Source organism: Catharus ustulatus, chromosome 7 (assembly GCF_009819885.2).
Source record: "Catharus ustulatus isolate bCatUst1 chromosome 7, bCatUst1.pri.v2, whole genome shotgun sequence".
NCBI classification, from domain to species: Eukaryota; Metazoa; Chordata; class Aves; order Passeriformes; family Turdidae; genus Catharus; species Catharus ustulatus.
The window spans coordinates 8,065,365-8,089,955 of record NC_046227.1 but is presented as its reverse complement, the minus strand read 5'-3'; the positions used below and the strand labels follow the sequence as shown (position 1 = coordinate 8,089,955).

General features: G+C 39.2%; 1 protein-coding gene across 1 annotated transcript in view; it reads left to right on the top strand.

The window, feature by feature from the left end:
- Nucleotides 1–24,516, top strand: part of STAT4 (signal transducer and activator of transcription 4) — a 39,963-nt gene extending 15,447 nt beyond the window's left edge. The window contains exons 4-24 of the mRNA XM_033065449.1: nt 1,271–1,369; nt 2,152–2,244; nt 4,081–4,159; nt 5,673–5,758; nt 6,363–6,514; nt 7,690–7,848; nt 8,669–8,761; nt 9,581–9,640; nt 10,399–10,416; nt 10,497–10,590; nt 11,471–11,515; nt 13,913–13,996; nt 14,256–14,354; nt 15,537–15,672; nt 16,810–16,862; nt 17,656–17,750; nt 18,294–18,430; nt 18,812–19,003; nt 20,220–20,286; nt 20,781–20,889; nt 22,990–24,516. Of these exons, the coding sequence (XP_032921340.1) occupies nt 1,271–1,369; nt 2,152–2,244; nt 4,081–4,159; nt 5,673–5,758; nt 6,363–6,514; nt 7,690–7,848; nt 8,669–8,761; nt 9,581–9,640; nt 10,399–10,416; nt 10,497–10,590; nt 11,471–11,515; nt 13,913–13,996; nt 14,256–14,354; nt 15,537–15,672; nt 16,810–16,862; nt 17,656–17,750; nt 18,294–18,430; nt 18,812–19,003; nt 20,220–20,286; nt 20,781–20,889; nt 22,990–23,016 (1,977 nt within the window). The 3' untranslated portion in view covers nt 23,017–24,516. The remainder of the gene's footprint in view (nt 1–1,270; nt 1,370–2,151; nt 2,245–4,080; nt 4,160–5,672; nt 5,759–6,362; nt 6,515–7,689; nt 7,849–8,668; nt 8,762–9,580; nt 9,641–10,398; nt 10,417–10,496; nt 10,591–11,470; nt 11,516–13,912; nt 13,997–14,255; nt 14,355–15,536; nt 15,673–16,809; nt 16,863–17,655; nt 17,751–18,293; nt 18,431–18,811; nt 19,004–20,219; nt 20,287–20,780; nt 20,890–22,989) is intronic.
- The last annotated feature ends 75 nt before the right edge of the window (nt 24,517–24,591 follow it).

Below are 24,591 nucleotides of genomic sequence, written 5' to 3'. Positions count from 1 at the left end.
TGGAACCACAGTACACATGGTATTTAAGACCAAGCAGCTCAAACCAAGTTGCCATGATCAAAACTACCATTTTTAATATAGTATTTCTTTACTTTGCAACTGAAGTCAAAACATATTTCAGATTACACATTTCACACAAGAGCTCACAAGAAATGTTTAGTGAAAAGCATCAGAAAGGTGTGTTTAATGCCATGGTACTTGTTGCATACAGAAGCAATGTGTTCACATTTTTGTCAGATGCATTCACACCCTTCTGTCTAACAAAACAATTAGTATGAGATATCAAAGGAAGATATGGATTCAATTAAAGTATGTATAAAGTTATTGTGCCACATTCAGAGACAGCCAGAATAAAAGAGGTTCTGAGTGGCAGGGAGATATGATAAAAATAAAGACTAATGATAAAGAGGAGAAAATGAAATAAGTCCAGAACTGGAAACTACACAGAAAAAGAAATTAAATGGATTAACTCTGATGAATGGACAAACCCTATGAGCACTGAATGAAGAGTATCTGAATGAATGATACTGAATGAAAGGCATGAAGGATACTGAGAAACGCTGAATGAATACATCACAATAAAGGAAGCTGCCTGAGAGTCCTCGATCATTCCAATCTGATAAATACAGCATAAACCAATATTAGTTCAAATTGTTCCCAGTGCTCAGTCACACATCAGCGAATCAGCATTTTGTTTATGGTGCTGTAAAAATATAGATTTTTTTGGTTCTTTGGCTTGGGACAAAACTTACTTATTCCTTCACCTCAGGTACATTATTTTTTGAAAGAGAAAAATTGCTCACAGACATTAAAATTTAAGCCTTCTGCTTTATGCTGAGGAAGCTTTCCTGCTTGCATCATTACCATATTGATATGCTTACAAACTTTCTTTGTTGGCAGAAGTGCTACATGCTAAGCAGCAACATCCTATTGAAAATCGAAGACGTGATAAAATCGTGCCCAGAATAGGCTGACAGGAAAGCCCTTTCAAAACAGCTGTGTTAGCAGGGGAGCAATTTGATCTTCAAATGATCTACATCTCGGAATTGTATCTTTATAATCTCTGTGGAACATTGTTAAGAATGTTTTATGACTGTGGCACTAACTGATGCTGCCCTGAAAGGCTGAACCAGCACATGGAAAGGGGAGTCTTTTCCACCCACACCAATCTGCAGCTCATAGACACTCATGCATCATATTGCTGGTGATTTCCAGAGGGACATCCTGAATTCTGGAAATTTTTTTGAGTAGTGTTTACTTGTGCTTGCAGGGCAAATATCATGGTAATCCCATGCATATAGCAGTGATCATCTCAAACTGCTTAAGAGAAGAAAGAAGAATATTGGCTGCAGCCAGCATGCCCGTACAGGTAATGAATTACATTTCATTAATCTGCTCCATGTTAATCTGCTCACATGCTTTTCAGACCAAATCCTGTCCCCTCATTCCACTGAAGTGATTTGTTTGCACTAGGGGTTGCCAAATGTTGCCCTTTAAACTAACATTTGAACTTCATTAGTGGCTCTTCTGCTGGAAACATTGCTGTGAGGGACTTCCAGTCACAGCTAATCTTCAAAGACTTTAATCTGTAGGAAAGGTTTTAAAGAGATTATTCTTTACAAAACAGATGTGTGTATTTTAAATTATGCAATGCATTAATTCATATTAACTATGGAATGCAAAAGACATCCCATCCAATATTTTATAGAGATATTGATGATTTTTATGTTGTTTGGAGAAAATAATAGTTCAAATTACATATTAAACTTATTTTGGGGAAATTGCTAGGAGATTAAAACCCAGAGAGAATTTTTAAGACAAATGTGTTTTTGTTAAACACTTATGGATGTACTATGTATTCCTATACGAGCTTGTGCCATGGATCTTTTAAAAAAATCTCAATCTATATTTAATCTACTAGATGTTTAGTGTCTGCAGTATACCCACCCCTTTTCATCTCTTGGATTTCAAAGTTAAAGCTGTATGTTTTTCAAATGTGTAGAACTAAACATGTCTGTGTGTTTACAGCAGTCTCCAGATGATTGAACACTGGCTTTGGAATTCCCTCTCTGTGCTGGAACTTGCAGTACAGTTTCTATCACCTATTATTATTATTACTCTCCCACCAATTATCTGTTCAATGTGTTCCAGGGGCCACTGGAAAAGTCTCTACAGAACTCAGTGGTTTCAGAACGTCAGAGAAATGTAGAACACAAAGTATCAGCCATCAAGAACAGTGCTCAGGTACCTTTTCTGTCCTGTGTGCTGTCTGTGCCCACATGACTTTCACACAGACACACCTGAACTATCTTAAATCTGGGTAGCACAATGACTTCTGCCAACAGACACACCATCCATTTTCCATTATTCCAACAACATCTGCCCAGAGTAACAAGCCAGGACACACCTGGATCTGGGGTGTCAGAGCTCCCTATGTTAAAGCCATCACACTCACCCCTATGTGACTTGCAGGCAGACCACTGAGTGCAGTACAAGCATACCTACAGCCTCTAAAGAGACGTGAGGTTCAGAGAATGTGTTTTTGCATCTTCACCTCCTTTAGCTGGGTCAGCAGGAGCTCAACCTTCACGACCTCTGAGTCATGTACCGAGACCTTTGTCGGGCTGAGAGCTACGTGACATAATTACATGGTTTGGAGATGTAGGGGACAAGAACACTGGGAGCTGATGGTAACCACTCTCCAGGAGTTTCTCATGCCATTGCAGGGCAGAGCTGGCTGAGTCAAACCTGCAGCTATGTCCCAGAGGCCTTGAAAGCTCAGAGAATGCCTGCCCATTCAGCTCAAGGCAGGATAAGGATTCAGAGCACCCACTTCCAGCTTTGCAGCAGTCTCAGCATAGAAACCACATTTTAAATAGCTGTCCATATGTTGTTCAAGAGTAACAGTTCTGGAAAACTGGAAAGAGATCCTAGTACCATTCTCTCATCATGTCTTCTTTCACAGAGAAGAAGGGTTAGAGAGATCGAACTTTAGAAAGATAAAGTAATTTCAGGAGAATGTAATGCTAGGTCTCTACACACAGTTATAAGATAAGAGTTGCAGAGCAGACAAAGCAGGAGCCTGTCATGCTGTTCCTTCTGCCTGTGTGGGGAGGCACAGCCACCCCTGAAGGACCAGTGAAAATGAGAACATTTTCTAGATAGCAGAGTTTTTGGTTACTTTAGTAGGTAATTAAGTTGAACACAGGAATTAGCCAGCTCCTCGTGCATGTAATTTCATACTTTACACATATAATTTAAAACTCTAGTCTCCAAAATAAAGAATAAACCAAAATGGCTAATTGTGTATGGGCTCATTTAGCAAACAAGTTTCAGTATTTTCACAGATACTTAATGTGTACATCTTAGGGAACTAAAAAGGCTTGTTTATGAGGTGTTGGCAAAATCAAGGCTTCCTATAAACAGCACAAGTAGTACAATCGATAATTTCCTACAGTTTTACTTTCCTTCTTTTGATGGGTTTTTTTGAATAATTGTTGATTGGTTACTAGAAAACACCTTCAATATTTTTTTACAGCACATATGAAAAGAAAGCTGCAAAATGCCAAAGCAGCAAAAATGTTTCATTTCTTTATCCAAATTCTTAAGACATTCTGTAAATAAATTCTGTGAGCTCTACTCCTGTGTCTGACTCCACCTTTTTTGGCTTTGCACACCCCAACTCAATTTCCATATAAGTAAATGCAAAATTATCCCTTTGCCCTGCTTTAAAGTTTCAAGAAGAGAGTAACATTATTGGCATAACAAGTTAAGTTTAGCTCAGGCTAACACAATCATTCCCACTTTCCACTATGTCATTGCACAAGTAAACTAGAAGGGATAAAGCTGAATCAACCACTGTCCACTGCAGGATAGAGGATAATATTTGGCTTTCTACACAATATTTGCTTTCTAAAGTAAAATAAATCTGCAGCTGTAAGTGTGTATTTATTATTCAATCATACTTTTTCAAGTTTACAAGATAGTAGAACAAGGGTTCCCATAAGTGTTCAGGGGTTTTCAAATGGTAAGAAAGGAAAATACTACATTATGTATTTGTTCATTTCTTTCCTGGGAAAGATGACTGACCAAGATGTGAAATACTTGGAAGACTTGCAAGAGGAATTTGACTTCAGGTATAAAACAATACAGAGCTTAGGTAAGAGTTTTTATACTAATTTTTAGATTTCCTAGGAAATGGCTGATTCTGCAGCTAGACTCCAGCATCAGAGGGTTTTGTGCATTACTTAAATAAATATATGTCAACATAAAAATGTATCTTTGGTTTATATAGAGTCCTGAAACATAAAAATTCTTTGGGGTTAAGAGCGTAAAGAGGATCATGTTAAGAAAGTATAGTTATTTCCTACAGATAAGCTGCCTAATGGCACATAAAGTAGTACATTTCTTAATTTAAAGAACCTATTTTTCAATATCCTCACTTTTTATATGGCCCTTCTTTGGGAGGATGTGGAAGAGACTCTTATTTCCCAGAGTGGTGCAAATCTGATTTTTCTCACCTCTAACTTGGCTTTCTGTTCTTTTTTGACCACAGTGGTGATAACCAGCTGGTAAGCACCCTGAATGCATGTTTGACCAGCCTGGGATGGTTGAGATCTGCACCTGGCAACAGTGCTTGCATGATCTCTTTCAGAAAAGAAACTGGGGTCTGCTTGTGTCTGCTCAGATATATTTATATTATCTTCCCTTGAACATGCAAAGATACTGAGAGTGAAACATCCAAGTCCTTAAGCACATCAATCCTAAATGTTGAAGGCTGCACACAACCCAGCAATCAGAATTGCCATGGTTTAATGAGTTGCTAGTCATCAGGCCAGTCCTAATTACTGACCACAAAGATACCTGAAAGCTGCTCCACTTGCAAGATAAAACATGCTGACAATAAATTACTTTCAGGGCTTCAAATCTTGCTGCTCTGCTCCAGCACAGCCAGCTTACAGTGTGTGGGAGCAATGGCTGTGGCTGAGCTGGTGCTGGTTACTTGTCTGTCTCTACTGAAACATCTACCCTAACTCAATAGGAAGGCATCAATCCAGAGCTCAGCAGGCACACAGTTGGCACCAATTCCTTTTTTGAATGTAGCATGAAAGATCCAAAGATTGGGAAAAGTAGGGGTGGGAAAGAGCTGCATGTAAAAGAGCATGGGTGAGCTTGGGAGCTCTTGAAACTAGTGCATGATCCAGAGAAGGACAAATGAGAGAGGGGGAAATGCCCAGTGATCAGTGCTCCTGGCTGCAGAAATTCCCCTGGCGATGAACACTTTATCTCTGTTCCAAATGCCTCTCAGCCAGACACTTAATTCACATCGAGTCCAAAGAGCTTTAGCCTAACTGCTGACACCACGAGCATATTTGTGTGTACAGATCAATCACTGATCCAAGCCAGATGTACATAATACACAGGAGTATGCGCAGGGATGAGAAATTTAGAGAACTCTGGGTTATCATCTGTAAAACTTTATGTAAAACTTATACAAAAGCTAGTCCTTTCAAATTAAATCTGGTGTTACACAATCTACTGATGTCTACAGTTCATTTTTTCACTAGCTCACACTGCAGTCTGGTTGTGGCTTTTTTTCCCTCTTCTCCCCTTATAAACAGGCACATGCACCCACACATGTATTTATACTGATTTCTTTTGGTCCCCTGCAGAGCAGAATGACAAAAACAGTGCCCTCATTAAACAGGAAATGTTGGCGTTGCAGGCGATGCTCAACACTCTAGACTACAAGAGAAAGGTTAGTGACAATGTTCTGTCATTTGTGGTTAGTCTGCTTTCTCCCCTTATTCCCACACCAAATACTCAAATGTGTAAAATCTTCATCTCAGAAGAACGAACAAATTTTACAGGAGCTAAAAATTTGCAAAATGGGTGGGTCAGGGTGATTTTGACTGGAAGTTAAGAAATTGGCAATTAAGTAATAGCTCAGTCAAGGATATAGTTTTGCACACCTTAAGAGTGAAGCAATTTTTTTGAGCCCATGGTACGGGGGGAGTGTTGTGATTATACCAAGCAAACAAAATTTTATATGACACAAAGCAAAAGCAAAACTTTTTGAACTCAACAGAGCTCGCAAGCATCAAAACTTTGGAGATACTACGGGCACAAAGAATGCAATAGTCTTCCCTCCTATCCTCCCAAAAATAACTTACTGAAGATGACTTCATAGAGGTTCAGGATTAACGTACAATGGGTGATGAATCCTGCCACTGAAGCAATAGGAACTAAGCATCATCACTTCCAGAATAATTGAAAAAAACCGCAATAAGCGCTTCATGCTAGTTGGTGAATTTTGCAGCTGCCACCTGCGGTCATTTAGTGACACCTTTCCTATTTTCCAGGAAGTACTCAGTAAAATAGGGCGTGTGATCCATGAGATCGACGTGCTGATGAGCAACATGCTGACAGAGGAGCTGCTGGACTGGAAGAGGCGGCAGCAGATCGCCTGCATCGGGGGGCCCCTGCACGGGGGGCTCGACCAGCTCCAGAACTGGTAAACCTGCCCTGACCTCGTGTTTCCACTGAAAACCACAGGAAGTCTGCTGCACTTGAAATGATCATTCCTCTAGATCAGTTGCAACAGCAGCAAACTCGCCAAGCGGCAAAGAAAGTAAATAAGTAAAAGGTGCTAACTAAAAGCAATTCGCTGTTCAGAATTAACTCTACAGTGAGCTGCTGAGCCTGGCTTGTGGCAGTCACTAAAGTCACTAGCCTTGGTAGCCACTAAATTTTGAGTTTGACAGTTCCTCCAGACACATGAGCCATACTCTCTTGGGAGTTTTGCTTGAGTAAGAATGGTGCTGACTGAGTTTGTCATTGAAGGCAGTGGGAGTTGTGTCTAGGCAGGAGCTGGGTAGAGGCTTTATGCTTTGACTCACTCCTCCAGACTTCACACTGTGCAGGGATTGAATGGCAGTAGTCTCTGCGGTGGCAACTCCAAAGTGATTGCAAATTAAAAAAAAAAATAGCACTATATTTAAAAGGTATCATACCCAGACAACATCAACTCAACATCATGGTCATTACTCTGCCAACAAAACTCTCATATGGAAAAGAAATAATAAGTAAGAAGGAAGGAAAATTACCAAGAAAATTTTAGGACTGAAAAAAAGTGGGTTTTTTCCTTCTTTTTTTTGTGTAGGTTTTTTTTTACTTAACTACTTTTCTTTTTCCAATGAAGACGCTAAAAATAGCTTAAAAATGTGATTTTATACACACATACCCTATTGAACTGTTAGCAAGTATGTCTGGATTTCTTTTTTCCTCACTACTTTTACACTTCTTCAGTCTTGCTAACTTGCTCGTTCTATATAAATATTATCCTTTTAAAGAGTACATTTTGCTGAGCTGTAGGAAATAATTAATGTTGGCACAAGTGCCCTGCATGTACAACATCAGGACCATGCATATATTTCTTTCAAATTGTTACAGACAGTGTTGCGCTGTTGTGAAAATATTTATCTTTGAAGACAAAGCTGGTGATTTGCCCAATGTATTTATACACCCCTGTAAACAAAAGATGAATGGATGGATGTGAGTTAGGACAAAGCTGGAAAGCACCATTCAATACAGATTCTGATTTTCCCCAAGCCAGAACTTCAGTGGTTCTTGTGTTCTAAGAAACAGTTTACAAGAAAGATTGCAAACTAACTCTTTGTCTTGCTGTAGCTTTACGCTGCTGGCAGAGAGTCTCTTCCAAGTCAGAAGGCAACTAGAAAAGCTGGATGAACTCCTGACCAGGCTGACTTATGATGGGGACCCTATTCCTGTGCAAAGACCTCAGCTGCTGGAAAAAGTCAACTTTCTGCTCTACAACCTTTTCCGGAAGTGCGTAAGCCACTGCCAAAGCACAGAGCTTTACCTCAACTGGTACAACAGTGAGAACACGCTGCTAAGAGGAAGGAAAAAATGGTTAAATGTTTGAGGATTTTAAAGACCAGTTTCCTCGTCAAAAGTAATAGAAACTGAAGGTCCAGGCAGCTTCTCATGGGTAGCTTTTAAGGCTTTTAAAGGCTTGTCATCAAGTTCTGACTCTTAAATGAATGTCAGAAATCCCCTTATTCTAGGAGGAGTTATGTACATTCTGCTGAGAAAAGTTGTGAGGTTTTGTGTTTGTGATTTGGCCTTTTTTTTTTTTTTTTTTAAGTCAATGCTCCTTTTCTTTCCTCTGTCCCCCCACCCCCAAGCTATGCTTCCTGCTGCCCTCCCAACTCACCCTTCTATTAGTAGGTAAAATATTAGCATCATTCTCTTGCCTTTGGTACAGGCTATACTAGTTAACTATCACAGTTAACTATTGTAATTTAATTTCATTGGAGCCATGCTCACAGTGTTTTTTCATACTCTGTTTTATGGCTCTGATAAAATTTTGAAAGACCAAGACTTCTGTCAGCATTTTAGAACTATATAATTTGGTGTGATTTTCAACACCTTTCAAATATCTGTTGCTTAGGGGAACAGTTTAAGGGCAAGTTAGACCATCATTTTGAGAACTGATGGTTGGAGTGCACAGCTCCCACTTCAGCACCTGTAGAAAAATAAGTTTTTAAGAGATACTAGTCCCCTTCCCTTCCCACCCCACCAAAAAAAACCCACCTCCTTGTTCATACATATTCCTAAAAATCTATTTGTTTCACTTCTCACACAGCTCCTTCGTGGTTGAAAGGCAGCCCTGCATGCCAACACACCCCCAGAGGCCAATGGTTCTCAAAACTTTAATACAGTTCACTGTTAAATTAAGGTAAGGGGAAAAAAATCTGATATAAACTCCCTGATTTGTGTACCGTATTTTATCCTAGGAGAATCTAGAAATCAAAGCAGACCAACTTGCATTAGAGATGCATTCAACTGCAGGGAAGTTCTCTGGAATGGGGATACAAAATCCACAGAATCTGTCACACAGAGGAAGTGGCAGTAAAGAGTGAAACACAAGGAAGAAAGGCCCATTGTGGATAAAAGGCAGGGTTCTGTATGCATCAAATTTTGTATTAATGACTTTACAAACTGAGTAAATAATGATCCTTGTCATACAAGCCACAATCAGAATACTCACAGCCAGTTCTGCATAGAGGAAAGGGAAACTGCTGCCTTTTGGGGGTCTTGAGTGAATCACAGACAAGTCATTTCTCTCCCAGAAGCTCCTTGCCTGACTTTGTGTAAGAGTAAAGATCGGGGAGGAGCTCTCATTTCATTTCCACCTTGCAGCACAAAGCTCATGAAGGGCTGGGGAGTTGAAAAAAGGTACATGAAGGAAAACACACACACATCTGTGGTGCAGTCAGAGATTATAAAAATCCATTTCCTAATGAGTACTGCTTTGGTGTTCTCTCCAACACATGCTAACTTTTTCATACACTTAGAGGGAGGGTAGGGCACCCACCACTAGAACAGCTCAGCTCCTCTGAGTGTTCAACCCTTAAATTATGTAGTAATCACAGATCCCTAATATGTTTTAAAATTGTAATAATTTCTGATACTTTCATCTGGAGCAACCAGTCTAGTGTTTTCTGGTGAGACATTTATTCTGTTAATATTAATTCTCTCATTTTCTGTTTTGAAGGTTGCTAATTAAATTGCCAGAGCTGAACTACCAGATCAGAGTGAAAGCAACTATTGACAAGTAAGAAACTCAAAAGTGAAGATATTCTCTTACTCCCTACAGAGACCACACAGGTTTTTTTCAGTGGCTACCCTATCTGATTTTACAACTGCTTTTAAAAGGAAAAAAAGTTACAAGATCATAGTAACACTTCTTTTTCATGTGGAAGACCTTTTTTTAAAACAAAGCTGCTAGGTCTAATTGATGTTTTTAAATTGGAGGCACGAAGCCCGTTTAAGATTTGTCTCAAGACTTAGAAAAAATTCATCAGACCGATAGAGCAGCATCACACAAAAACTTGAAATCAAACCATTGCACTTTGGGATAGGTAGGTTTGAAGTGTCACCAAGCTCTCACCATGCACCATGCCCAGCCCTAGCTACCAGCTACACCTCCCTCCTTCTGCTCGTTGTGCTTCTGCAAGCCCCCAAAAACACCTTGCACAGGCATAGATGTGAGCCCACAAGAAAGAGGGCAAGCACCCTGTGAGGAGGGAGCAAGAGAGAAGCCAGGGCTGCTTCTCTCAGAAGTTGTGTACCACCTGATAATAAATAGCAAGACAAAATGCACTACCTACATAAGGCCAGATGCAGAAGTCTAAGTGGTCAGTACGAATTTCAGTTCTTCAGTTAAAAATTGTAGTTACTGTAGGGTCAATACAAACCAACTTGAATCAGGCAAAATCTACCACCTCAGATATGCTTCCCAGTACAAGTTCCATCCTACATATTTACTGATTCACAATCTGTTTTCTCTCCCCCACCTCTCTTCTCTTTTAGGAATGTTTCAACTGTAAGGTAAGACAATAAAATATCATCCTTGTTAAATTTTCCCAATACAATGGTATTTGAGTACATGATTGTCATGTCCTCCCCAGTAACCGCAGATTTGTTCTGTGTGGAACACATGTGAAAGCCATGAACATGGATGAGTCTGCAAATGGAAGCTTGTCAGTAGAATTTCGACATTTGGTAGGTTGGACACTTTTTACTGTTGTGCACTTCTGGTAGAGACATAAAAGATTCTTTAGAAACTCTGGAGGGAGAACTGTATTACTGTTAAGGCCACACTCATCTTAATTCTGCTTGTGCAAAAAGATTACTCCTAGAACCTCTTTATGTCATCCCATACTTCATCCATTCCATAAGATAAGACTATATCTTTTCACAGAAATGACAAAGCAAATCCCAATTACCACCAGAAGAGGAAATACTAATTATGCTGAATTAAAAAGCTTGACAGAAACTGAGCCTGGTTTAAAAAAACCCCAAAACACCAAGCCAAGAACAACAAAAAAACACCAAGCAGAAAAACCCAACGCACAGAACAAACAAAAAACCTAAACCACACCACAATTTTCTAGGGGAGATAGAATTGAATGCTTGAAATCTATCGGAAATAAATGCCTTTGATAAAACCTGGAGAGAGACTGCTTGTGTAACTTCTCTTGATTCCTGCTTTCTGACTAGTGAGTCCTGCTTTCTGACTAACGCTCCCTTGGCTGTGGTATTTTTGGGGCTTAACCACAGACACAGTGCATCAGTGTAGTGTTGCAAGAAGAGATTGAGATCGATGGCTTTAGCACTTTTTTTTGTGTGATACACTTGGCAAGCACCCTAGTTAATGCTTTTTTATATTAACTTAGTTTCTTAAAAATAAAAATATCAGAAGACTCCTCACTGAATAAAATTGTCAAGGTGCAGTGTCAGAGTCTTCATTAGACTTCATTTTTATATTGCAAATAAAGTTTTATTATTACAACTAAGAACAACCTGGTTATAAATTATGTTCTTTATATGTACTTCTGTCTATAGTTTCTCTCACACATAGATATTGCTTTGCTTTATCCAGCAACCCAAAGAAATGAAAACAAGCTCTGGAAGCAAAGGAAATGAGGTTTGTACACTTACTTTAGTTGTTGTTTTTTCTTACTCTCACAAGTATTTCCTATTTGATTTTATTTAAATCAAAGTTGTTGGATTTTGAAATATATAAGTACAGGATCCAATTATTATGTTGGTATAAGTATAATGAGAAATATTTGGAACTACTCAAATTGTAATTGCATACCTAAAGTCTGTATATTGAAAAAGTGACAGTAGAAGGCAGAGAGTAATAATCAAAATGTGTGCATTCCATTCAAAGGTTACCTTTCTGGTCATTTACATTTTGGAAAAAATTTTTAAAAGGCAGCAAAAAAAATTCGCTTTTAAAATTTTTTTTGTTGAAATAATTGTTTCCTACAGGAAAGGTCCTTTAAGTATATGCTCTGCTGGTCAGGTTCACAGAAGTCAGGGTGTCATTATCTTTGTATCCAAGGGGTTTGCTGCCTCAGCCCGGACCAAAAATGTGTTTTATCTACTGACACTTGTCCCAGCCTGGTCGTAGGTTCCCCTCTCGTGGTGACTCTGTGTATGGCACAACAGCACTAAACCCAGCATAAAGTTGTATTAGCAAGTTTAAAAAAACATTAAAAGTAAAAAATCACTCAGAGCCTGAATAGTTGTAGTTACACAAGCACAAGAGTTATTTGAAGTATTCTTTAAGTACAAAGAGAAGGTGGGATCAGCATGAAGAATTTGACCAAAACCCAAAGCAGAAGATTCGTGTGCCCATCTCACACACGTTTCTGAACAGAACAACTCAAAACTCGCTTAGCAAGATTGAAACTCAAGGCTCATCCCTCCCAGTTACTTTGCTGCTTACAAAATCACTGACACCACAACAAGCAAATGCAAAAATGTAGGTTAAGAAATGTTGGCACTCCAGTTCTGGCAGCATTTCCCTCCCACTTCTACACATCGTGCCTTAAAACTATATAAAGCTATCATAGGGCTGTGGAGAATTAGGACAGCTGAACTGTGACTGTTCACTGCTGACTTCCTCAACCAGAGCCTCTCCTTGGTCAAGTCAGTCTGTGAAAGTGGTTATTAGCAGAACAAGAGTTGGGATTTTCTTTGTTAACGGCAACTATAATGCTTTCAAAACTTGGTTTGTTACAGGACATTCCGTATGCTAAAAGTATAGTTAAATATAACTGGCCTCATTAGAAGAAAAGTGGAAGTTCTCTGTTTTAGATTTGTCCTTTCATGCAGATGTACCTTTTTCCCTAGATGATTTTTCCATGAGAAAAATTTGCTTCTGCAAAATCATAAAGGTTTCACCAACCCTTTGTGTCAGCAATACAGGTTGAGCTGGATTGATTCAACCTGTATTAAAACATTTGAGCTCATTTTTCATGTAAAAGCCTGCAGGTCTAAGCCGGATTTTTCTCTTTGCAAGACAGACTATTACTATTCAGATGCCTAAGGATCTCCTGTGGTCCCAATTCCTCATTTATTCAGTATCTTTTATTGCAGTGGCCTGTGCATCTCCTGGAGGAGGTGCTCCACGACAAAGATAAGGCCACAAGGTCCTCTGCCAAGAAATACTTTTATTTTACATTGATTGAAAGCAGGTATTTCAGTAAGGGAAAGCATCTGGATTTGCAAGGATTTTTTTCCTTTTTTAAAAGAAAAGCCTAACAAAACAAATGCATGATGGGGAGGGAAAGACCAACAAGAAAGAAAACTGGAAAAGAGCAAATATATTTTTATATTTCCAGTTCTGGAGATGGAAATGTATTTCAAGAGATCTATTTCCTAAGGGGCAGAGATTTGGATCTTCACAGAGCTATGTTGGTTTGTAATCAAAACAAATGCTTACACTACAAACTTTAATCAGCGATGACAAACAGATTTTATTTTTTTCCATCCAAGAAAAGCTTGGGGTTTTAATACCAGATTTACTTTGGATTAATGATTTAGGCTTCTAGTCCTTCAACTAGTACCCACAGCAAACCTGGATGAAGGCCTATTTGTCATTAAAGCTGTGGCTATTTGCTTAGTTTTTAGTTTGTTCCTCCTTGAAGTTGAAAATCCCCGTTCAAAGTCAAATTGTCAACTAGTAAGGAAACTTTAGGAAAGGGAATTTTGGAGTCAATCAGTCACACAAAATTATCTGTTAACTTCTTGTGTGCAAATCTGTGCTTAAAAGAAAAAAGATAAAAGTTTAGAAGTACTGTTTCAACAATAGTAAGGGGTTCTTTTAGATTAATCAGAAAAAATATCAGACTTCTGGACTAATTTAATGTCAGAGTTGAACAAACAATTTGTTTCCTTCATTCTTTTCCTGTTCTGCTTATATATTTTATAAGAGTTTTCTTTCCAAGTGTAACCTCAGCAGCTGGATCACTAGAACAGTGTTTAATGCCAGCTGCGCACTCACAGCTTTATAACCTCGATATTCCCTCAGGGCCCTCACATGGTGACTGAGGAGCTGCACTCCATCAGCTTTGAAACACAGGTCTGCCTGTATGGACTGACCATCAATTTGGAAGTGAGTATTCAGGACAGATTATCTGGGGTGGGAGTAAAAGGCATTTTCCAGCAGTTCATAGAAGTACAAGAGTGTTGGGCCACACCACAGGTCTGCCTACCCTCGGTGAGGCTCTCAGCACTAACCGCAAGACTTCCAGAACCTCTGGAAAAGAAGTCTATGCTTTGGGAAGAAAGAGAGGCTGAAAAAACCAAAGCACAGCACAGCACTAATACTTTCCTCAGCAGCACTTACACACAGCACTCATTCTCTCCCCCAGACCAGCTCCTTGCCTGTGGTGATGATTTCCAATGTCAGCCAGCTGCCCAACGCGTGGGCCTCGATTATTTGGTACAATCTGTCAACCAATGATCCTCAGGTAGGTCCTCAGCATGTAAATACCAACTGCCTGCATGTGCACATATGTATTATTTGGTTACTAAATACATTAAGTATAAAAAAAGATGTATTTCCCTCTTCAGCTGACCTTATTTTTGTCACGTACACTGTTGTCAACATCACACTTTACTGTTCTCTTTATCTTTCTTTCCCTGCCCAGATATAAAAACCACATGCACCCTTAGCTTTTCTTTTTGTAGCCTTAAGTAGTAGCTCTCAAATTAAGGAAAGGTGACAGGCCTTCTCCACAACTTCCCTATTTTAATTTATCTTTCTTGGGTGTGGCTAAGACTAGACCTGTTAGAAAATAACTCTACCGGTACAACTCCAAACCATGAAAGCAGGCATATAGGTGCATCTGTAATGTACTTAAAGCTTTCCCCCCTGGATTTTATAGGAACTTGTGCTTTCTGTGCAGATTATAAATGTTAAGTAGGAACTGCTAGCTCTGAGCAAAGGCAGAATCATTCTTTCTAAGGCTCCAGCTGTCTCAGCACATATTTTAGATTCAGTCACTCTTGCTGTATTTGCAGACTGTGGGATGGTGCTGTCAGTGGCGCTCGGGCTTTCAGCTGGGGATTAGTGCAGTCACACAGATGCTCAGAGGAGGGAAAGGGTCAGGCAGTCCACCATGGTGGCAGGCCAGCTGACCAGCAGGCTGGACTGCATTATCACTAAAACTCAAAAAAAACAAACAAACAAAAAACCAACCAAAAAACCCCCAACAAACTAAAAAACTAAGATAAGCCAAACAATTCAACAGCGCATCACCATACCAGTATGTAATGTTTTAAAGTTTCCATGCACTAAGCATTAAAATATAGTGATAACATCTAGATTTGTTTTGGACAGGATTTAAGCATATTTTCACTGTCTTTACACAGGACACTACCAGAGGCATAGCGAGGTCTTTTAGCATTCAAGATGTATAGTGGGACTTTAGCTCTAAGAGTCTCACCCTAGAACCCCACCTGGGCACCCCACAGGACCTTGTTGGGTACCTGCAGGTGGGAGGGTCCCCACACATTTGCCCCAGTGCTTCCCTACACACAGAGCTCACTTTCAACACTTCCAGACTCTGCTCAAGTAATTGCAGCCTCCTCTTACAGCCTGATAGGTATTTCATGGTTGCTATCTAAACAAGGCATTCATTCTGTTGCAGAATTTGTCTTTCTTCAACAACCCCCCTGCTGCCACTTTGAGCCAGCTCTTGGAAGTACTGAGCTGGCAATTTTCATCATACGTTGGTCGTGGACTCAATTCTGAACAGCTCAACATGCTGGCAGAGAAACTGACAGGTAAGTGTGTAGAAATATACAGATTTTATTTGCTTTGGGGTTCTTATATTTGGTAACTACAGGCAGGGGTTTTAAGCACACCCAGCTGGCAACTAAGCCCCACACAGCCACAACTCTCCAGAGTGAGATGGGGAGAGAGGTGGAAGGGTAAAGTGAGAAAACTCAAGATAAAGACATTTTAACAGGTAAAGCAAAAGCCACACGTGCACACGAGGCAAACAAGGAATTCATTCACTACCTCCAATCTGCAGGCAAATGTTCAGCCTGGAAATCAGGGCTGGATTTTGCTTGGCAAAAACTAAACCATCCCTGTGTATTACCAACACTGTTCCCAGCACAAATCCAAAACACACCAGCTACTGTGAAGAAAATGAACTCCACCCCATCCAAAACCAGCATGGCATGACCTCCACTTCCAGAGCCGATATCAAAAATGTCACAATGACATTTTTTTTTCTTTAAAGAAAAACAGGCAGCAGCTTATTCTTATCACAAAGTAATTAAACTTTTGAACTTTCAGGCTGCACAAATGAAGGAAGAGGGCATCAAAATCATACTGAGCTGTGATGTTATTTTGCTTCCTTAACAATTATCTCACGCATCTGAAATCAGAAGGAAGTATTTTTGCTTGCTTATGAGGTTTGGTTTGGGGTTTGTTTCATTTTAAGTACCTGTCCTTGTGGGTCTGTTCATTTCTGGGATCTCACCAGAGATTCTTCACTGGTGTCAGCACAGCAAAGAGTCCCTGTAACCTCAGCAAGATGAACTATTGACTACTATGAGACCCAAGCGTGCCCCAGAAGGGAGAGGCCCTGGGGAAAGCTGAGAAGTAACATTTAGGCTAAAAACTGAAACTGAGCACGTAGTGTGGCAAACACCAAGTCCCAGGCTACTTTAGGCAAATATTTCCAAAACTATTATCACCTGCTTCAAAAGAATACAGAAAACTGGATCTGCAGTCCCTTAGCATGCCCCTATCCCTCCCTCCCCAAGTCTGGATGTACTGTACACTTCTCCCCTCAACCCTCCCCACCCAACTATACAGATACCAAGCAGTATCTATTTCATAACTTCAGAAAAATACATGACTATTTAATGACTATTTAGCCTTTTTTTTTTTTTTTTTTTTCTTTTCAGGACAGCAAGTCAGTTACAATGATTATCAACTATCCTGGGCAAAGTTCTGCAAGGTATTGTTCCAAAACTGAAATTAAACTCTTATTTCTCTTAACACCCACAGCCATTCCCATCTCTGTTTCTCTGATGCTGCTGATAAGATTCCCACTTGCCATATGTGGGACTTTCAGCTCAGCACAATTACATGCCTTGTAAAAACTAACTAGGAAAAAAACACTTCCAGAGGCATAAAGCTTGGGATTAGGGATCTACTTAGTTATATTGCTACAGGTATCAGAAACGGCCATTATAGCATGCCTTATATATTTCTGTAAATGATCAACTGAAAGTATTACCAAAGCATGTAATACATTTTTTCATAAAGCATAAGTAAGATTTTTCGTATGTTCAGTTACCTAACTTATGACCTAAGTTAATTCAAGACAGTCAACTTTGATGAGGAACAGAGAATATATTGATAAAGAAGGGGAAGCTCGTTTAATTATTATTAACTACATTATTTAAACAAGTACAGAACCTTGGAAGGAAGTGCAACTTTCTCATCTTCTTTTCACTCCAAATATAAATTTATAACTAGGAAGAAACCAAAAATAGGATTTTATTCTCCTTGAAAAATGAGGTGCTTCCAATACATATCTTAAAAATCAGTTGGTTTTATGTCAGGTTGAAAGCGAGATGTTACTCACAACCATAGCTCAAATTGTCATTCTCACTTGAGCAAAGTAGTTTATTCTCAAGAAACTGAGAAGAAACTGTCATGTGAATGTTGGGTAACATCACTCTCATGATTCTCCTCTCATGCATGCTGGTTTTGTTTGTGTTTTGTGGTTGTTTTTTAACTGTTAGGAACATTTGCCTGGGAAGTCTTTTACCTTTTGGGTTTGGCTTGAAGCAATCCTGGACTTGATTAAAAAACACATTCTCCCTCTTTGGATTGACGGGTGAGCAACAAGGGAACTGCTGTGTATTGATCTCTCTCCACATTTTCTCTGTCCTTTACTCATCTCAGTTTTAGCCATGCAGAATATTTGCAATGAGTCTAACGCTTCTGTCTCCTTTCTCCCATTCATAACTTTTGGAAATTGCTGCCAAAGGAGAACAACATGGAATCTCTTAGAAATGCAGGTTTAGAGCTATTCTTCAGTACTGCCTATGAAATCAAGTACTGGGATAAATTTCACCAGGCTTCATAGTACTTTGAGCTCCATGTCTAAGTCACATAAAGCTTTGGTCAAGCCTTATAAAGCCCTGTAACCAGGTTTTAAACACCTGTATAAAGTCTGGCCAGATCAAGGCTGGGCTGGATAGCTCTGAGCAATCTGGTCTGGTGAAAGATGTCCCTGTCCATGGGAGGGGGTTTGGAACCACCTGAGCTTTAAGGTCCCTTCCAACCCAGGCCCTTCTTCTATGATTCTGCACATTGCACAGATCGAAGTCTGTGTTTTTTCCCAAAAGCAAACCCATGATTTCCTGTTATACCTCAGGTACATAATGGGATTTGTAAGCAAAGAAAAGGAACGAATTCTGCTGAAAGACAAGACACCAGGAACATTTTTATTAAGGTTTAGTGAGAGCAATCTGGGTGGAATTACCTTTACTTGGGTGGATCAGCGAGAAAATGGTAAGTACCATTAAAAGAAAAAAGGTAACAAGCCAACAACTAAACCAAAATCTATCCAAACTGCAATATACCTGCAATACAGGAGTCAAGTTTGGTTTGAAAGTAAAATTCACATGCATCATGTCATACTATGGTTTTGGACAAGATACAAGTATCGTAATTTCTCAAACACAAATCAAAACTCCGACATTCTACCTCTGAACTCTTTATATTAACAAAGCTCTCTATGATACCTACCTGCTAACTAGAAATTAAATATTGAAAGATAGTAATGCAGGTAAGAACAGGCAAAGCCTGCAAGTGCAAACCTCAAAAGAAAGGCAGAAATGTTCCAGCTGCAGTTGCTCATCTACAGGCGGTGGTGCCTTTGTGTTTTTGCAGGAGATGTGACATTCCATTCAGTGGAACCCTATAACAAAGGCCGCTTATCTGCCCTGCCTTTTGCCGACATACTGCGCGATTACAAAGTCATCATGGCAGACAACGTTCCTGAAAACCCCCTGAAGTACCTGTATCCGGATATCCCCAAAGATAAGGCCTTTGGCAAACACTACAGCTGTCAGCCAAATGAAGGTTAGGCTCCACTTCTCTATTTACCCTTCCTGCACACGAGCTGCAAAGTCAAGAGGCAATTTGAGGAATGTAGGGAGAGAACAGATTAAGATGCCTCCCTTAATAGTCATCTTCAAGAGAACTGTTTTAACATGTGTGTGTCATTTAGACAGCTTCATTTTGCAAATACACCCCTGGTCTTAGAGGTTACAGTAGAGGTGGTGACAGTATTTAAAAGAAGCTAAGAAATGGATTTATTTTCCGGACTGAAGCGTCACAAAATTCAGTGCTTGGGTGTTCAAGGGAGAGGAAATTGAAAAGTGATCCTGCTTATTCCTTCATAGTTGTGTTACACTTTAGCGTGCTGTCCCTTTAATTTCAAGAAAACTCAGCATTTCCCAAACATCTTGGAAGCACTACTTTGTTTCATTTCATGCAACGAAACCCTAAAACAAAGGATGTTTATCTGTACCACCTTTCCCCGATATACTGCACAATTACAAAGTTATTACAGCAGACAATGTTCCTGAAAACCCTTGGCAACCGCACTGGAAAATGCAAAAAGGTTAAAACAAGGATGGTTCCAAATATGTTCAGGTCCACGTTCTTTTTTGTCCAAGTTACAAATCAGTTCATTTTTAGATCAAATTCATTCTTGCTTAAGGAAAGCCCTCAAAGCCTTAATTTTTTAATAGATACAACACATTCTTCTAGACTTTCAGTATCCAAGGTTACAATTCCATTTGAATTCAAATTCCTACACAACTCAAAAATATTTGGAGGCTACAGTATTTTTCTCCCTCTCCATTTTAACTCAGTGGAATTTGCCTAATGCTCCAAATCCTCTAAAATCTCACAAATATGCTTAATTTCATGCAAAAAGATATTGTTGAAGCTGTATTTGTAGAAACAGAGCTCCAAGCATTTGCAGAACTGAAATCTGCAGGCTCAGTGTACCAAACTTAAAGAACTGTATATTTGCTTTGAAGGCCTAATGAAATCTCTTTCATCAATTGCAGTATTACATTATGATTCATAGCTAGTGAGCACAAGCAATTCTGTGACGAAGACCTGAACTCAAGGGCTCATCTCAGGAATTCCCCTTACTTCTATGGCCATTTATTTATGCAGGGACTTGTCAATTCATTATTGTCTGCAGCACTTCAAGCAAATAGTTAATTTTAAATAGATAATAAAATTACTAAACAATATTTAATTTCTCTACTATTTATTATAGTCTCAAAGCCCTCAGATGGAGGAGGGAAAGGTTATGTTCCTTCTGTATTTATCCCGGTCTCCAAAATGTAAGTATCCTCACAGGTGTGTTACACTTCAGCTTTTATTTTTATTTAATTTACATCCCATTTCAGAGCTTCCCCTGCCTCTTTCTCCAAACTATTTGAAAATAGTTTAGCAAGGACTGCTAAAGACAAGAAAGCTAAGTAAAGGACTTCACCTGTACAGTGCTTTTCCCATTCATGAGGCAAACCATTTGTAAAAATTGAATGCAGATTTTATGGACTCTGATCTACTTATCTTTTACTGCCTCCTTTTTTTTTTCTCCAACAGTTGATACTAGGGCCAAGAAAAGAGAGGATAAACCTGACTCTATCTCCTACATTTTTAAGTGTATATCAGTTGTAGGCATGAGCTTACAGGGCCACCAGCAAGCCTGAGTACAGGGTTAACAAACTTAAAAAAACATTCACCATACCCCACTGATATGCATAAAGTTAGAGGGATTAAAGTTTTTTTTCTAAGATTATTTTTATATTTTTTTGTTTGCCTCTTTTTTTAGCTTCAATGACTCTACAGAACCACATTCTCCATCAGATCTTCTTCCAATGTCTCCAAGTGTTTATGCTGTGCTGAGAGAACACCTGAGCCCCACAGCCATTGAAACTGCTGTAAGTTGTAAACCTTCCCATTCATAGGTGAACATTAAGCAAACAGGAAAGAGCACAGATGCTGGTTAATAAAAGGCTGCTTGTACAACTGTGAAAAAGCTCTTTCATCACTTGCTGCATTACATTCTGAAACAATGGTGCAGATATTTCCTATTCTAAATGGTGCAGGATACTGCAAGCATCTTGAAAGCACTGGAATTGCCTGACATGCTGGCCAATGAATCATAAATATCAGAACACAAAAGTCCCAGAGTACTTGCACAGAGGAAGGCTTTACACTGAAAAATACATGTCACTTAGACTAATTCTCTAGGCAGCACAAAGGCCTGGACTTGCTCAGGGGAGCTGCCCAAGGAACACAATAATTTCCAGTTCAGCAAATTTGCACAACTTTTTCACGCTGCAAGATTTTGCAGGGGGTTTCAAACTGCAAAATTAAAAGCCAACTAAAACACTTCCAGCAAAGAAAATACTAACTTAGTATACAGAAAGATTATGAAAATACTCTACAAACATAATATTTTTTTTTTATTCTTCTTTTTCTTATCGACTAGAAACAACGTTCTGAATCATGGTGGCTCAGAGTCCTTAGAGCAATGATGTATACTCAGGGGGGGATTTGTCCTGTAGGCTTTTCTCAGCAATCACAGCAGTGGTTTGGCTGTAGCAGCTTTAGGAGAAAATCTCCTTTTTTAATACTAGCCCTTAACTTTCTGTATGACCCATGATTTATGATCTTAAAATGGTTATGTATTAAAAACCTGCCAACTCCCCTTCAAATGCCTCTCTGTAAACACTTCTCCCTAGCCACAAACAGAACAAAACTAAACCAGAATCCTGACTGTCAGTGATTTGAAGTACAGTTAAACTTTATATACAAATCGATGAGTTCTTTAATACATCAACCTGAAGATCCCATCAACAGTCAAATATCTTGTTTTATTCTTCACTTTTTACTCCCATAGCACTCGTAACAAACTAGTTCTTTAGCTGAAAACTAATTAACCAGCCTGAATTAAAATTCTGCATTAAAACCCACCCCACCCAATCCATGTCCCCACTCATTTCTGTTTTGTTTTATAACACATGGAAATGGTTCTGACCTCCTCAAGCTGCACTCATGAACTATGCACGCATTTGCTTTCCTGAAGTTTCGTCAGAGTAAAGAATAATTGGATTCACTTTCATTTATCATCAGCCTCCAAATATTTTGGTTTCTTCTTGCATGCACAGTAAATCTCAAACCAGCTCTATCCACAGCTTCAAAACAAGCTGTGACCATGGCCATGGTTCAGGGTCATAACCTCACAAAAAGAATGTGCCTGGTAGCAAACTGTAAGTGCTAAATACAATTTTAAAGGTGCCAAGACAGCCAAGAGCGTTTCAGTGCTGCTAGATGGTAAGTTACATTTCTGTAGGCTCTTACTAGAAATGTTTTAAAGTTCTACTGGAAATAGCATGAGGAAAATAGTTTTAGAAGATTTTTTTAAAAACACCTTCCTTCCATTTCCCATTCAATTTACCTTGATAAATGGAAATTAGGGAAATATGGAGGCTTTTTGTTTATCAAATTCACACAACAATCTATCTAACTGAAGAGTTGGTTTAGTGCAGCAAGCAGACAATCTGCACTATTAAAGCAATACTATTTCTCCATGAAATACCAATAAAAAAGCATCGTGGGAGATACAGAAAAGAGTGACATCTACAGCAGGGCAAAATATCCAACAATTCAGTAACTCAGTGTCTCTAGCAAGATATACTTTCTTCAGTCTTGCTGAATTCCCTTCTATTCCCCCCAGTCTAGCTTCTCTTACCCTTAAAAAACCCCAAGACTCCAGGAAGAACCACAAAAGTTCATACAAGAGTAACCATCATGCTTGCTCTTATTGCAAGTCTCCAACACACAGTGTCTTCTAAAGAGCATTCCTCTACTTGATAATTAACTAGAAACAAGATTTTCAGCTCCTTATCGGTTTGTATGACATTGTCAAAGTGACTCTGCAGTTACCTTGAGCCAGAGAAGGTTTCATCTGCAGTTTCTTTTGAATGAACAGCTCTGAGTGCTATGAGACTAATCTTTTCCTTCTTTTCTTCTAGCTGAGTTCTCCTTACTCAACTGACTGAAGTGCACACTCTGGAAAAATCGTGTGAACATTGGATGGGTTAAAGAAGTCATATTTTTTTTCCTGTCGCCTCCTAAAGTCAGCTTTTCCTGGAAACCATTATGTTATTCTTAGGCCTCTTTCTGTTATCAGTAACACATGAACAAGGAATTTTCTCCCTAGGGATTCAAAGCCTTCTGCAAGTCAGATTTGCTGTTGTCAGTGAAAAAAGAACAAATCCTTTCTGGTAGGGAGTCATTTGACTTCAGTGGGGTCCCAGCAGACATAAATTTTACTTGCTAATTTAACTAATTTCCATAGAACTGCTGTAAATATGAGAGCATAAGAACAAAATGTTTTGCTTCTGAAAACATCATATAAAGATAACAAAAGACATTAATGTGTTTGGAGAAATTAGGATTTATTATGTTAAATACTTTCTGTTTAATCTTAATCTTGTACACCACTGATTTAGATACTATTTCAAAGCCAAGATTTTTGTTCCCCTGACTTTGGAAGTTCCAGAGGTGTCTGGGGTTTGCTTTTCTGCAAAGATGAATTGCCTTCAGCATGGATTTTTACCTGACACCACAGCAGAAGGTGTAGAAGGCAGGTAGGCAACGCTGGGGAGAGAAGGGAGTTCCAGAAAGGAAGCAGACATAAAACTTGTGGGGTTAAAAAGGCTGTCTCCATTTAACCACTGGAAGAGAGAGTTAGTAAAACTTCCCCCTCTCACAAAGTAGTTGCAGAAGTAAATCTGTTTGGGAGGAAGCACTCAGGTACTCCAGCAAATACTGACAGAAAGTCTACAAACAAAAAATTTCCCTGTGACCCAGTTTAGATGCTAATTGGTCAATGCCATCAGGGAAGCAGTTTTAAAAAAACTGAAGTTACTGGAAGAGCTGCAGCATTTGCTGACCACCTGGAAACTTGTGCTGCATGACAGGATATTACATGCCTGTCACAGGCTCATTTAATAAGGAGGATAACCAGTTTTTGTTGAAATGGTAAATTGCCCTCATATTTTTGTTCTTTCAGTCATGATTACTGCTGAGTTTGGTTTGTTTGGTTTTGTTGTTTTGGTTTTGTTTCTGCCAGTGTTATCCCTAAAATCTCTGTTTATAGAATAAACAGGCAACTTCAAGGCCACTGTATTTCACAAATGCAGGCCCAGTCAAGATGCCTGCAGAATACATGGTTAGTGCATGCAAAGTTCCTAAAACACAAACCCTTGAACACCTGCACCTTAGTGCTTTCTCAAGCAGGTATAAATGAGACTTCTGCTGTGGAAACACAACCTTCTTGACTCAGTAAGACATAGATTTTACTTTCATTTCTCCTTTCACCCACGCTATTTACGTTAGTTGGAAGTGAATGGAAACAAAGCCATGAGATATTTTTGTGATACGCGGAAGAAGATTTCAAAGAAACAAACACATTACACTGAGTAATTCAAAGCAAACTGCACCTAAGTTCAGCAAGCATCACCTATAAAATAGAAAACAACGAGCAATTCTGTATATAGCTTGGTAATATCTGTAATTTATATAACCAGCATGAATAAAATCAGATTTTGGCTTCAAGTTGCATACCCAGA